This window comes from Eutrigla gurnardus (genome assembly GCF_963514095.1).
Source record: "Eutrigla gurnardus genome assembly, chromosome: 20".
NCBI lineage: Eukaryota > Metazoa > Chordata > Actinopteri > Perciformes > Triglidae > Eutrigla > Eutrigla gurnardus.
The window spans coordinates 10332439-10347327 of NC_139931.1; the positions used below are offsets into that span (position 1 = coordinate 10332439).

Consider the following 14889-nt stretch of genomic DNA (forward strand, 5'->3'; position numbering starts at 1 on the left):
CATTTTCTTTACAAGATACAACTAGGAATGAGCTGAAATTCTGCTTTGTGAAGACTTGATTGGTGCGCTGACCTGGCTTCATCTCCCTCCCTCCTGTTCGCCGCCGTGCTGCGGAGTGGAACACGGCGAGGCTTGAAAGAGGCCGAGCTTCACACGGACTCAAATCTCAAGTGAATTCTCTGGACGGGGGGAGACGAAAGCTCAACAAATTCTCAACTCATGGCGATTCACCTGAACACGCCAACCGGTCTGACCATGTCTGCATCAACTCCACCCACGCAGCAAGGAACTCCACTGAAAAAGCCGCCGCTAACCCCCATCGCACTCCTTTTGCGTTCATCCGCAAAGCCGGGTTTTCCTGTGCGAAAAGTACCCAGACAAGAGCGCACCACAGGAGGGCGACCGGGCATCTCTCGGGCACACCTCTTTGATCCTAAACACTCGGCTTCATCTCCTCCGGAGCGGTGCTCCGGTGCACTTGGGAAGAAATCAAGATGTCATCTTAAATTGGCTTAAGGGAGAAGTCTGCCTGGATCTCTCTTTCTTGTTCTTTTATATCTTCCTCTCGCGTTGTCTGTCCGTTGTGCTGCTCCTTTTTTTTTCTACACCGAGAGGCCTCTTTGATCGCCGCCATGCTGAGGGAAGATGTCCCTCCGCGGACGGTATTATAGAGAATAGGTTTTGGACAAAGGCACAGCCACGCTTATCCCAACTTTCCTTTATGGTGTTCCAAAAAAAAAAGACACAAAAAGAGCGGAGTATATTCTGATTTATCTATGATGTCTATGATGAAATGGGATGGAAATATGCAGAAACTCAGGGTAATGAATGCATGGTTTCACTCTTGGTTCACCTCTCTTTTTCCCTTTCTCAAATCCTGCAGACTCACTCTCCCCGAGGAGCCCCCCAGCGCCCCCCCTCAGACAGTCATCGCGAGTGGCCGCACCAATCAGTCCATCATGATCCAATGGCAGCCACCCCCGGAGAGCCATCAAAACGGGCCACTCCAGGGCTACATCATCAGGTAGGGAGACCATGACAGCCCGCGTTATGCCTTTCCCAGAGATGGGTGCCTGTCAGGGCGAATGCAATTCAGATATGATAATAACTGTTATGTCAGCTCCTTTTCTTCCTCTCCATTTCACTTCATCCCCCGCTCACCGCTGCAATAGAATAATTGGTGCCAATTAAATACCTTCCCCTCCATTCATCTGTTGTCACCTCTCTCTTCTTTTTTGTAACCATTTTAAAAACGGTTCTGAGAATCTGCATTCTGATTCATTTATGTTTTTAATATGTGTGGTCTCCGTCTGTCTGTCTCTATCGATTACTCCCTGTGCTGCCAGGTACTGTCTGTCGGGACTTCCGGTGGACTGTCAGATGAAAAACATCACCAACTCGGACCAGACCAGCCTGCTCCTGGAGGACCTCATCATCTGGACCAACTATGAGATCGAGGTGGCGGCCTATAACGGAGCGGGCCGTGGCACCTACAGCCACAAGGTCACCGAATGGACACTGCAAGGGGGTGAGGGGCAACACATCCAACATTAGGTTACGATTTCACAACGATAGCAGCTCCGTTGCTATAAGAACCAGAGGCTTTTAGTGCTTTCACACCATTGTGTGAGCCCCTGGCTGATGTTAAGCCTGTGGCCTCAAACTTGACGTGACTGATCTAATCATCTGTTTTTAACGATCAAATTAAGAGCAGCAACAGCCGATCTTTTCTCCGCAGCATCCTTTCTTGAAAAACATCCTTCGCTAACCTTGAAAAGGTGATTCATTGTTGAGAAGACGACAGCAGTTTGTTTTGTTTTTTTTCTCCCGTACTCCTGGCTCAATCAGCAGTCGGCACTTAGACACAGGCTGCCGCGGCGAGGCTTTATAGAGGAATTTAAAAGACATGGCCATGTAAGTGGCATTTGGCTTTCAGCTCTGCTTATTTGTTTTTGTCGGCTTTCATGGCAGTTATTCGTGCCGTGCTGCAGTACTGTAGGTGGGATTGTGTGCAGACATGAGCTGAAAGCTCCTTCTGAGACAGGATGTTTAATGTGGTTTAGATCACTTTCGTCTGATTTTCATTGCATCGCTTCTTCTGGATTTTAAAAGAGAAAAAAAAACCTTCTTATTGAGCACCATCTCTGTGTGCACGTTTAATTGACTCTGAATGACCAGATGGGCGTCTTACCTGTGACAGACCTTGCAATGTTGCCAAAGGAAGCCGCCTCGGTTCACTTCTTTTCCCATTGTACGAGTGGTAAAATTAGAACGCACAGCGTGAACCGTCCCGTGTCATACAGCTACATATTCCCGTCATTGCCAGTGATTCCAGCTGCTTACGCTCCTCCTTTCCCCTGTCTGTTCCAAAAATGACTGTCACATTTTGCCAGTATCAACTTGTGCCAAACCAAATCTACAATAATTTTTGGCTCCAAATTGAATGCTATTTTGTCTAGAAATATAGAAGAAGGAGGATAACGCTTTTGGTTTCGAGATGTGCTTCCAGTTTGTTTTTAAATGACTTTAATTTGTATATAACGTTCTGAAAAAGCTTAACACAATCACACATCTCTAAATCCCCATGTTAAATTCACTTCCTGGACAGAGATCCTCTACACCAGACTTCGCCAAATATTCCCAAGAGCGCTCATAAGAAAATTGTTGTTTTCATTCTCCCGTTCGGTTCCACACCCTGCCCAGACGCATCCACCCGAGAGGGTGATTCAGCAGATATTCTGATTTCATTAGGCTTTTATAAGTGTTCACAATGCTGCATATCAGTCTGTTACACTTGTTTCCAGTTTGAGTTAATTTATTTTTATGGGTTTTTGTTGTGAGCGAGTCTAGAATGCGGAGACATGGAAACAGACAGGAAAGCAGTAAAACAATGGATTTCATACACTTACCTGGACGCTCCACATCACATCATTAAAACACACAAACCTATTCTCTCCGTCCGTCTTATAATTGTGCTGCACACTTATTTTTTTTGTCTTTTTTTACAATTGTTGATTCTGGTTTGCTTTCTCTGGTCTTTTTTTTAAGATAATTCGTAAACTTTCCTACACATTCTGCCGTATAAACATATTTATTATTTTATCGAGTTCCTTTATATTATGAAAGCTGGGCAGGTGTGTGTTAATGCCTTTGTTTGTGGATGTAAAAGGATGGCCTCTCTTCATTTCAGTTCCTTTTGACTGGATGATTAAAACATTCTTCAGATGCTTCAGAAATGACGGAATCCACGTGGCACGCTTTATTGTGAAAACCGTGTAAAACTACTGCATCCTTTGAGCGACGCCTGATCAATCAATCAATTAATGGGCTGGTCTGATGCACCGGCAAGTAAACAAATGTGCTCTATCTGTAAAGAAACACAAAATGTCATAATTAGAAACCTGAAAGGATTTCTCTAAATTGTATTTCCAAGTCTCCTCCCGTGAAAAAGATAAATACTAATTTCATCATCGGAGCCACTGTCAGCGAATAACGACAGTGAACAAGGCACTCGTGTTGTTTAGCTCGGCTCCACATTAATTGGATGTTTCCATCACTCACTCCATTAAAGGCACTAGAGCAGATCATGATGTGCATTTAAATATGTTCAAAGGGAATCGAGGATAGGGGGGGGTTATGACGACCAATACTGGCCAATCAGCTTCATTCATTATTAGTGAGAATCCCTGACTGTTTTTTTTCCAGAGTTACATCAGATTCACACGCTTGTTTCAAACAAAATGCTGGAGGGTTCACCTGGAAGCCGCCTGAGGCAACCACTCTCACGCCCCGGTTTGATTGGCGTGTTCTTTCCTCCACAAATGAGGCGAAAGAAGAAGAAAAAAAAAGCCTGACGCTGTAAACGAGGCTGGTCTGAAAGTGCCTTTTTCTTTTTTATTCCTTCCCATCTCATCCCGATTCTCTCTTTTTTCCCCCTCCTCCCTCTTCTTCTATCCCCCCTTCTCTCTGTGTCCCTCCTCTGGATCAGTGCCCACTGTGCCACCAGGAAATGTACAAGCCGAGGCTGTCAACTCCACCACCGTGCGTTTTACCTGGAGTGCCCCGAGCCCTCAGTTTATCAATGGAATCAACCAGGGATATAAGGTGAGTCGCCCCCTTCCTGTCAACTGGTGCACTCTAGTGGCCAGAGCCGGAGGAGCAATCTGCTGGCAAAATCTCATCACGTACCCGGAGAGCCTAATGTCCTCAGTGATTTATGAACTAGTTTTTATTTGATTTTTTTTTTTTTTTTTTTTCAATAAAATAATTTCTTTTAAATATGCACGCTAAGCAGCCTGTTTCCTTATCACGTCATTACAGCTGTTGGCATGGGAGCTCAGTCGCTCTAACGAGGTCACCGTGACGACGGCGCGTCCCAACTTCCAGGACAGCGTTCACGTCGGTTACATCTCCGGCCTGAAAAAGTTCACCGAGTACTACTCGTCGGTGTTGTGCTTCACCACCCCCGGGGACGGCCCACGCAGCCCGCCTCAGCGGGTACGCACCCACGAGGACAGTAAGTCGTCCCACTCGGGAAATTATGGCATGTTTGCAGATAATTACATGTCGGGCTGTTGCCATTTACTGCCTGTTTTATTCTCTCTCTTTTTTTTTTACAGCCCCTGGTGCTGTGGGACACCTTAGCTTCACTGATATCTTAGACACCTCGCTAAAAGTCAGCTGGAAGGAGCCACAAGAGAAAAACGGCGTTCTCACAGGTAACCATTAAAGATAATTATGGAACATGTCCTGTCACAATTTATGAGCCACCGGTCCGCAGCTAACTGTGACACTGCCTGCTTGGAATGTTCGCTTCTTCTTCCAGGCTACCGGATCTCCTGGGAGGAGTTCAACAGGACCAATACTCGGGTGACCCATTATTTGCCCAACCTCACTCAGGAGTACAAGGTGACGGGACTCACTGCCCTCACGACTTACACCATCCAGGTAGCAGCCATGACCGCCAAGGGCCAGGGCCAACTATCCGCCTCCACCATTTCCTCTGGCGTACCACCAGGTGAGGGTTCAAATGAATACAGGAGGTGTATGACTATTTGAAACGCTAGGGTTGGCCATCTTCTTCTTTAAAAAAATGCAGATCTGACATTTCTAACTATGCAGATAGTTGGTAGAGAGCTTCGGGAATGTCGCAAACTGCCAAAACGTTTCCCTCCTACTTATATCCGGTCAACGATCCTTGGGGTATCTATAACCAGGGCGTTAACGTTATGCATAATTAAGGGCATGGCTGCTTTGAGTGACAGGCGAGTGCCATCCCCAGGTCACTAGCTGCTAGGTGTCTCCTCTGCACCCCGGCCAGCTTTTAGCTCTTTGGAAACCTATGGGTAACTAATGCTGCTGCTTTCATTGCACCATTAGCATGAATTTTTCACTTGGATCATTTTTCAAATCTGGCATGCACTTGCTAGTTTCTCAAGATTGCCCAATGTAGCCTTAAGTACTTCAGGTATCCACTCAAAGGTCTGTAACCACTTATGGTGACTCATGAGATTCCGACTCATATTTCCCCCGTTCCCTCTCCCACAGAGTTGCCCGGTCCTCCAACCAATTTAGCCATCTCCAACATCGGCCCCCGCTCCGTCACCCTGCAGTTCAAACCCGGTTATGATGGCAAGACGTCCATCTCCCGTTGGCACGTTGAAGCCCAGGTGAGACGCTTCATATCCGCTTCTATGTGATGAGAGCGGTTCAGCTTTTTTACGGGGTTTTTGATGTCGTTGTGCACCGTTTCTTTACGATATCGGTTGATTTGTTTGATTTGTTCCTCCGCTGATATCACCTCGTTCTCTCCGTGCATCCTAGATCGGCATAATAGGAGAAAATGAAGAGTGGCTGATGGTTCATCAGCTGCCTAATGAACCTGATGCTAGATCACTTGAGGTCCTGGACCTGAACCCCTATACGTTCTATAGGTGAGCCCACAATCACATGTGTGTGAATTATAGCACACTGTCCTATTCTGCAAAGTACATTATGAAATGTTGCAAAGTGAAACATGAACTAACCTAATATATGTGGTTCTTTACTGTGATAAATCACTTTGTTCCTTTGTTGGAATGATTTCCTTTATTTATCTACTCATAAATAGATCCTCTTCTCTGCTACTGCAATTACCTACTTTCCTTTTGGGCATCATTGAAATTGCAACTAATCTGATTTTAAATAATCTTATTAAATCTCCTCTCTCATCATATCTTGACTAAACGCCCGCCATTAGATGATTTATCGCACCGTCAGCTGGTTTTCCCTTTGCCGCAGGTTCCGAATGCGCCAGGTGAACATTGTGGGCACCAGTCCTCCCAGTCAGCCCTCCAGGAAGATCGAGACCCTGCAGGCCCCCCCAGACATCTCCCCCCCCAATGTCACCCTGCGCACAGCCAGCGAGACCAGCCTGTGGCTCCGCTGGGTGGTAAGTCGTCTCAACTCATTGTACAGTGGACTCTCTGTGTATGAAATTCGTCAAGTTTTATCAGATTATTATTAGGTTTAGATATGAATGTCTGGGTTGTTCCTATTCATATGAGGCTGAATGTGCCTTTGCATGAACGTCGGCTATTTGAAATTGCTGTCTTTTTTTCCTCTTTTTTTTTTGTCATTGGTGGAAAATCATGTCGGGACTGAATCGTCAAAATGCTCCTGGGATACTAATTGGATACGACATTGATAAGATAAGCTTTGTCGAATCAAATTCAGGCAATTTCACTTTGCTCATCCAAATCCCAATTTTTTTTTTCCGTATTTATGAAAAAAAAAGTTCAAGATGACTTTTTCTATGACAGCTGACTTCAACTCGACTGCCTGGATCCTTCTTCTGTTTAGAATCATGCTCACTTTATTGGCTCCTCACCGTGCTTTCTTTTAATTTTGTACCTTTTTCTTCTTCTATGAATGCGTTCTTGTCTGTCCTTGATTATTGTTTTCTTACTGTGTCAGCACTCAGCCACTTTGCTACATGTCCATTGTCATCACTGTGTCAGGCAGTGCTGAAATGTCACCTGGATGTAACCTGGAGTGATGTCGGCGGTGTGATATAACTCATGAGCTCAATGATTGCTTCCATTTTCAAAAGTTTTTCATGGCCATGGAAGCCGACGCCCCATTCATTTCAATAACACAATATTTAAGAAGGTGCTTTTAATTGTCGTGCTCAGAGCAAGGTATACTGCATCCTAGATTCCAGGATTCCCATTGGCTGACTGACGTTTAAAGTGATTGCAAAGAGCCTGAAAACACTTATAAAAAGACTTAATTTCACTTTTAATGAATCACTCAAACCTGTACCTATGCCCTTCTCGGACTATATCGCCTGCTATATATTAGGGTTATACTATTATTGATTGAACAGATGAATGTGCAATTATTTTAAGACAATGGATTATTGCCAAATTTTATTCAAACCACTAAGTGCCGTACTAAGTGCTGAGAGGGTTTAGCTTTAGCTCTTCCCATATTGCTTCTCATCATTCCTGACAACGGCTCTTAGCTGTTGTAAAGTCACTGTGAAGTACGGCCTCTCATGGCTTATGGCTTCATTATGCACTCCGTTATGATGTCATTTATATTGATTTCGCTCGAACAGGGGGGAATAAAAACAAAAACAAATCCTCTTAGCCTCTTCCAGAGTGGGAGTACAACGGGAATCCAGATCTGGTCGGTTACCGGGTCCAGTACTCTAAAGCTGGGTCTAAAGGGGGCCATCTCTCCCACGTCATCATGGACCGGCTGGAGAGGGAATTCACCATCGAGGACCTGGAGGAGTGGACGGAATATGAGGTCAGAGTTCAGGCCATCAATGGCATCGGCTCCGGGCCCTGGAGCCGGCCGGTCCACGGCAGGACCAGGGAGTCTGGTGAGGAAGGAAATATATGCATACTACATGGCACAGTGTGCTGGACGTCGTGCTAAGCTCTGTCCTTTACCTCTTGCCGTAGTTCCCTCCAGCGGCCCCACCAACGTGTCGGCCTTCGCCACCACCTCCAGCAGCGTCCTGGTGCGGTGGGGGGAAGTCCCAGAGACCGACCGCAATGGACTTATCCTGGGGTACAAGGTCAGCCTCAGCTCAATCACCCCCAGCTTATAAAGATCTTTGAAGATCCTGTCACTAGTTTCCTGATCACCTGAAAAGTCATCTGACTGTATCGCATGTGTGTACAGGTTGTGTACAAGGAGAAGGACTCCGACACAGCTCCCGAATTCTGGGCGGTGGAGGGCAACACCACCCACAGTGTCCAGCTGAGTGGTCTGGGCAAGTACGTGCTGTACGAGATCCAGGTCTCAGCCTTCACGCGCATCGGGGACGGAAGGAGCAGCTCGCCATCCATTTTAGAGAGGACCCTGGATGATGGTAAACATCCACCTATGATCTTGTTGTTATCTTTATCGTTCTGCCTGATGAAAAAGTGTTTTCGTCGTGGCTGATTCGTCATTCCGTTGACTTCCTGCGTGATAGTACCAGGCCCTCCAGTCGGCATCCTCTTCCCAGAAGTCAGAACCACCTCAGTCAGGCTCATCTGGCAACCTCCTGCACAGCCCAACGGCATTATCCTGGGTGAGTTTGCAATATAATATATAATATACAAAAAGCTTTTGTGCTCCTCCTAAAAAAAAAAAAAGATTTCTCCAATTGTTCTCTCTGCTCAACTTGTTTTTTTTCTTACATTGTGTCCTTTCAGCCTATCAGATCACGTACAGGAGAAACTCTTCGAATAGCAACGCCGCCACCGTGGACGTGCTGAGCCCGAGCGCGCGGCAGTACACCGGGTCCGGACTGAAACCAGAAATGGTTTATGTATTCCGCCTGACCGCCCAGACCCGAAAGGGTTGGGGTGAGGCGGCCGAGGCTCTGGTGGTCACGACGGAGAAGCGAGGTAAAATACCGCAGCAATTTAAATGATTCACCTTCCTAACATGAACTTTTAAAATGACTGCAAATGTGTGTGTGTGTGCCCTTTTAGCCCGACCCCAACCCACCAGCCGACCCGTCGTCCCTCAAGAGGAAGTCCAGGCTCGCACGGTGCTGTTGTCATGGGAACCAGGCAGCGACGGCCTCTCCCCGGTTCGTTACTATACAGTTCAATACAGAGAGCTGCCGGACAGCAACTGGACGGTCCACTCTGCGTCGGTCAGCCACGAGACGCACTCCTACATAGTGGACAGGTAGATGTGAAGTCCCACTTTGATCCACCACAACAGAAACAGAAAATCAAACATGACAGACGCCCCTTTTGTCCCTTTTTATAGGTTGAAGCCTTTCACTTCATACCAGTTCCGCATAAAAGCCACCAACGACATCGGAGACAGCGAATACAGCCAGGAGAGCGAGGCCATCACCACGCTGCAGGACGGTAAGATGGACTTCCTGTTCGGCTGTACGACAACACTTTTGTGATTGAATGAACATGCCTTTACATGCCGGTGTGCTTTGACTTTGGATTTTCAAAGGAAATGCTTTGCGTCAACAGCGCGTGTTTACTCTCGAGCTGTTCCCTAGCAGACTTGTTTGAATTATCTATCACGCTGCTCAGCTGTGTTGGTTTGCTAACACCACAAATTCTCTTTTTTTTCTCCCTCCTTTATCTCCTCCAGCCCCGGACAAAGCCCCGACCATTCTGTCTGTCACGCCTCACACCACCACGTCCGTGCTGGTCCGCTGGCAGGTACGCTATTGAATGCATTTTGAATGGAAGGATGAATTGTTTGCTAAGCGTTTGGATGTTAAGCTGGACCCCCTTCTTCGTGCAGCCACCCTCTGAGGATCACATAAACGGAGTCCTGTTGGGGTTCCGGGTCCGGTACCGGGAGTTGCACTACGACCGGATTCGTAGCTTCACCGTCCGCACGGTGAACAGTCCCTCAGCAAACTGGGCCGATCTCACTGGTGAGTTTTTCCGCTAAATGTTTATACTTTATGAAAATATATATAAAAAGAAACAGCTAATAATGCCACTCTTTCCCCATCCTGTGATCTGACCCTTTGTTTTCCCGACCTTGCCCATCCTCTTTTCCAGCTCCTTACAGCGTCAGGAACCTGAGTGAATCCTCGCTCACCCAATATGAACTGGATAGTAAGTCTTGCATCAAAAATTCTATTTGCATAATAACACACAGCATCTTTCTTTCTTATTGCGTACAAATCGTCCCAACGTGTCCCCACAACAACCCCGTCTTTTCATCACTTTGCCAATTCCAACCCCTCCGACTCCCACGTTGTCTCGCCACGGGCGTCACTACGATGTTTATCTGGAGGAACTGCCTCTTTTTTTTTCTTTTTTTTTTTGCTCTTTTATCTTTAACTGCTCCATTATAATGCCGCTATGGGTTCTCTCTCCTTGCAGATTTGAGTAAACACAAGCGCTACGAGATCCGTCTGAGTGTGTATAACGCTGTGGGGGAGGGTCCCAGCAGTGCACCGCAGGAAGTGTTTGTCGGAGAAGCGGGTATGATTCTTCTCTCGCTGTGCAGCATGTGTGCAGCTTACCCTTCAACTTTATTCATTAAATGTTAAGGAAGTCATATTGGGACGTTTACAAAGTGACTCTGCTCCATTCTAGTCCCGACGTCCCCTCCCCAGAACGTGGTGGTCCAGTCCTCCACAGCCACGCTGCTGGATGTCACATGGGACCCTCCGCCTCTGGATGCTCAGAACGGGGACATCCAGGGTTACAAGGTATCAATACCGTGTCACCATTTTTTCATGTGTTGCAGCAAATCAGCCAAACTTACATCATGCCGTTGTTATTCTTCTATTTTGATAGAAAAAAAATATATATTCAGAGCTCTTTTATTCCGTTTGCAGATCTATTTCTGGGAGTTTCAGCTTCAGAACGAGACGGAGCGCCTGCGCACGCTCTTCCTGCCGGAGCTCGGGGTGAAGCTCAAGAACCTGACGGGCTACACCACCTACATGATGAGCGTGGCGGCCTTCAACGCTGCAGGGGATGGGCCCCGCTCCCTGCCCACCAGAGGGCGCACTCAGCAAGCAGGTGAGCTGCGGTAAATCCAGATGTGCAGTGATTGTTCCAGTTAATCCCGCCATGTAGCGTTTCATGGTTATGTGCTTCTTCATACCGCTCTCTCCTCTCTCCGTCTCCCGCTATACAATTATACTCACTCAGTGTTTTATGGTGCTTGTGTGGAGTAGTATCTCAAAAATTCTCTTCCGTCCCCAAAAAAAAGGTGTCTTCCAAAGCCGAGACTTTCATTTTGAGTCACTGCCTCACATAAAAATGCATTACTGAAACTCAAGTACTGCAGCTATGTGAGGGATAATGTAAGCCCCACTCCTCCGATTCACAAAGAAGTAGAACATTTCCACTAAAGACTTTAGTTTCCGTCCTGCGAGATGCAGCATAAGAGATCCAAGTCGCCCCGGCCCCCTTCATCCAGGACGAGCCAGCAGGGCGGCGGAGGAGCAGTGAATACAGAGTGCGGGGGACACATGTAGATTAGTTTTTCTGGCTGCGACTGAACAAAGACGTCTGTGTTTACAGCTAGCGAGAGTCCCTCCTCTGCGTTTTCAGCACACACACACACACACACACAAAAAAAAGGTTTACAGTATAAATTTCTCGTGTCTTTTCCACCCCCTTGAAGGCTGTGACATTGGCGAGGGGTACAAAGTGCTGAGAACTTTAAAAAAAAAAACACAGGCAGGATTTCTTTGGCTCTCTGCACCGCAGGGGGACTGGGAAATGAGCCAACACAAGCTTTTGTGAATTCAATGCAAAAAATTGTGGCAAAAAAATCCTGACACTTAGCTGGATCTGGGTTGGGTCAGCAGGCGGAATTCTCACATCTCTCGTCGAAGGTCACAGAATGAGTTTGCAGAGACTCCTTTGCTTTAAACGGCGATAGGACAGATTTTTTAATGTCCTAGTATTTAGTTTGCGGTCATCTAGCATAACAGGACTATTTCTTTTCAGAAACTTTTGTATCTAGTGTAATTTACCCAAATGTGGAACGTAACTACTGTTGAAAATGTGCTAAATGATGAAAAAAAAAATCTATTGAAGAGGAACATCAAGAATGAACGACATACAGATTGCTGAACTTCACATCGCTGTGCTTGCTGTAAAGCATTGTAAATAAATAATTCATTTTTTTCTTACTTATTTCCATCCAAATGTTAATTGCACAATTTACATATGTTTTCTGAATATGATCTCCAAAGCGGCATTTCTTGCAGCTCGATCTTGTGTGTACGTAGTGAGTACTGTGAAGAGATCCATCTCATCTCCTCCTTTTCTTCTTCTTTATTTTTGTCTCCAAAAGCACCGAGTCCTCCCAGCTTCATCCACTTCAGTGAGTTGACCACAACTTCGGTGAACGTGTCCTGGGGAGAGCCCAAGCAGGCCAACGGCATCATCGAGGGCTACCGCCTGGTTTATGAGCCCTGCACTCCAGTCGATGGTGAGAAACTCTGCCTGGGGCCTGATAGCTCTACATATGTCCTGACATTCCTCGGCTGGCTTTCTCACGCTGATGATTTACAACCTCTTGTCTAGTATTCTTCTTTAACTCGCGCTGCTTACGCTCTCATCTGTTACAGGTGAGTTTAGGCCCTGCAGTAACATATACATGGCATAGCTGATCAAATATGGTGAAAAACTAAGCACAGCTGAAAGAAACATGGCTAATAGCTGGCTAAGCATGGTTGCCTGGACCAGATTGTCAAGTAATTGGGAGCAGAGGTGGAATGCTGAGCTGAAGCGACTGTGGTCCCCCGACTATCCGCTAATGGACCCAGAGCAAAGCCGAACAGAGCAGTTAAGACGGGGAATATCAATTGGTCTATTACAAAAACAATATCCCGGTGTCTCTTCCTATCTGGATATCTAGAAGGCTGCCGGAAAATAAACCCTTTTCTGCTATATATGCAAAGATATGCACGTCTGCCTGTGTAGTCTCGTCTTCTCCGTGATTTAGCCTGGGTGTCTGTTCGTATGCAAAGCTTTGCTGTGTTGTCGCTTGTAGAAAGCAGCGTCTAGAGTCTTAGTGTTTCCTGTACAGACTCCTCTCCTCGCACTCCAGGTGTCAGTAAGATAGTGACAGTAGATGTGAAGGGCAGCGCTCCCCTGTGGATGAAGATCAAGGACCTGGCGGACGGCGTCACCTACAACTACCGCATCCGAGCCAAGACGCTCACGTACGGCCCCGAGGTGGAGGCCAACATCACTACTGGGCCTGGAGAAGGTACCAACGTGTTCCTGATATCCGTGCAAAGAAGGTCATCATTTCGAGTCAAGAAGTCAAGTTTTAAAATACTTTTCCCACCATTTTTTTGTCTCCCCAAGGATCCCCAGGCCCCCCCGGGGAACCCTTTATTTCTCGGTACGGCGCCGCCCTCACACTGCATTGGACCAGCGGTGATCAAGGCCGCGCACCGATCACGCGATACGTCATCGAGGCCAGACCCTCTGGTGAGCCACGTCCCAGTTTTAGGGTTTTTCGGACTCAGCCAGAGTTTATTATTCATATGATGTCTCATGTTTACCGCAGATGAAGGATTGTGGGATATCCTCATCAAAGACATTCCTAAAGAAGTGACATCGTACACACTTAACCTGGAGATGCTGCGGGAAGGGGTCACCTACGACTTTCGAGTTATTGCCGTCAACGACTACGGCTACGGTTCACCCAGTGCCCCCTCCCCCTCTATATCAGGTACTAGAGTCTGAAACATTCTGGGAAAACATGTTGGTTTTTTTGGTGTTTATTAATGTCTATTTTTTGTTACGGGTTCAGCCCAGAAAGTGTCTCCATTCTACGAGGAGTGGTGGTTCCTGGTGGTGATCGCCCTGGTGGGCCTCATTTTCATCCTCCTCCTTGTCTTCATCCTCATCATCCGAGGCCAGAGTAAAAAGTACACCAAGAAAACAGATTCAGGTAGGAAACAAACCAAACCTGCTGCTCCCACTTCCCCCCCCCCCCTTCCCCCCCGCCTGCTTCTGCAACTCATCTCCCCGCCGAAATTTGTCTTCCCCCCCCGTTGGACAGCTCTGCTGAGGATTGCGTTTTAACGATTACACAGCCAAAAAGTCTATTTTACAAAATGGGATTGTGAAGGCTCACACAATTAGACAAATCACCCGGGCCTTCTTAACATTGTTTGGCTGACAGGGGGAGAGATGAAAGTAAAGGCTACCGGTGAAACAGCTGACACAGGCAGGTGAATAAACATTATTGTTCATGTTTAACGGCGGCGAGGATCAATACCGGGATAAATGGCTTGGCAGTGGTTTAATGCTTGGGTCATTAGTCAGACTGAGAGTAATTATATAACTACAGCACCAGCGACTCTCGCGCCGATGTATCAAGGAGCCGATTTCCACGATAGTGAATTATCCCGGGGGACTTTTGCTGCTCCTAGAAAACTCTTTATCAGAGTGCAAACCCCCAAAAACATAAGTTAATCAATGTTAGTGGACTTCACATTGTGGTTGGAGGGAGGTCATCTGGGGCTAATCTTCGAGGACGTGGTCTCGGAGCCCAGCAGCGGGACCTCATAACTAGTGGAGACTGGAAGGAGGGAGAGGGAAGGGTCAAGCCTTCACCAGTGAACTTTTTTTTTTTTAGCTTTTCTAGCATTAAGCATGGTGCCAGGGTTACAGGGGTCAGTAAACAGGGCTTGGTGAGACCGGATCAGACAAGGACTGTGTTTGTGCGGGGGACACAAAGAGGCCTACTTAGCCCCTCTCTCAACCCCTCCCCAATTTTCTCAGCCATGAAGCCGATCTGTGTGTTTGTTTTACTTGAGGCCATGGCTGGACAGTGGCCCTGACTGATTGTCAAAAAGGAGCATTTAACTTGTACACTGAGGAGGACTTGATAATTCAAATAATATCTTGTTATCTGTAAAATACCCTTTTT

General features: G+C 46.8%; 1 protein-coding gene across 2 annotated transcripts in view; it reads left to right on the top strand.

Annotated features, from left to right (window-relative positions):
• The window catches only part of sdk2a (sidekick cell adhesion molecule 2a), a 78248-nt gene that overhangs the window by 57570 nt on the left and 5789 nt on the right, over positions 1-14889 (top strand). The window contains exons 16-42 of one of the 2 annotated variants that reach the window (XM_084037139.1): positions 884-1024; positions 1347-1528; positions 3989-4104; positions 4321-4516; positions 4620-4718; positions 4826-5017; positions 5548-5669; positions 5824-5933; positions 6280-6430; positions 7633-7870; positions 7953-8068; positions 8176-8365; positions 8471-8569; positions 8694-8888; positions 8976-9177; positions 9262-9365; positions 9607-9677; positions 9763-9898; positions 10029-10085; positions 10356-10457; positions 10572-10687; positions 10817-11003; positions 12292-12429; positions 13030-13212; positions 13314-13439; positions 13519-13683; positions 13765-13905. In XM_084037139.1, coding sequence (XP_083893265.1) covers positions 884-1024; positions 1347-1528; positions 3989-4104; positions 4321-4516; positions 4620-4718; positions 4826-5017; positions 5548-5669; positions 5824-5933; positions 6280-6430; positions 7633-7870; positions 7953-8068; positions 8176-8365; positions 8471-8569; positions 8694-8888; positions 8976-9177; positions 9262-9365; positions 9607-9677; positions 9763-9898; positions 10029-10085; positions 10356-10457; positions 10572-10687; positions 10817-11003; positions 12292-12429; positions 13030-13212; positions 13314-13439; positions 13519-13683; positions 13765-13905 — 3875 coding nt within the window. The remainder of the gene's footprint in view (positions 1-883; positions 1025-1346; positions 1529-3988; positions 4105-4320; positions 4517-4619; positions 4719-4825; positions 5018-5547; positions 5670-5823; positions 5934-6279; positions 6431-7632; positions 7871-7952; positions 8069-8175; positions 8366-8470; positions 8570-8693; positions 8889-8975; positions 9178-9261; positions 9366-9606; positions 9678-9762; positions 9899-10028; positions 10086-10355; positions 10458-10571; positions 10688-10816; positions 11004-12291; positions 12430-13029; positions 13213-13313; positions 13440-13518; positions 13684-13764; positions 13906-14889) is intronic. The other variant, XM_084037140.1, reaches the window with a different exon arrangement.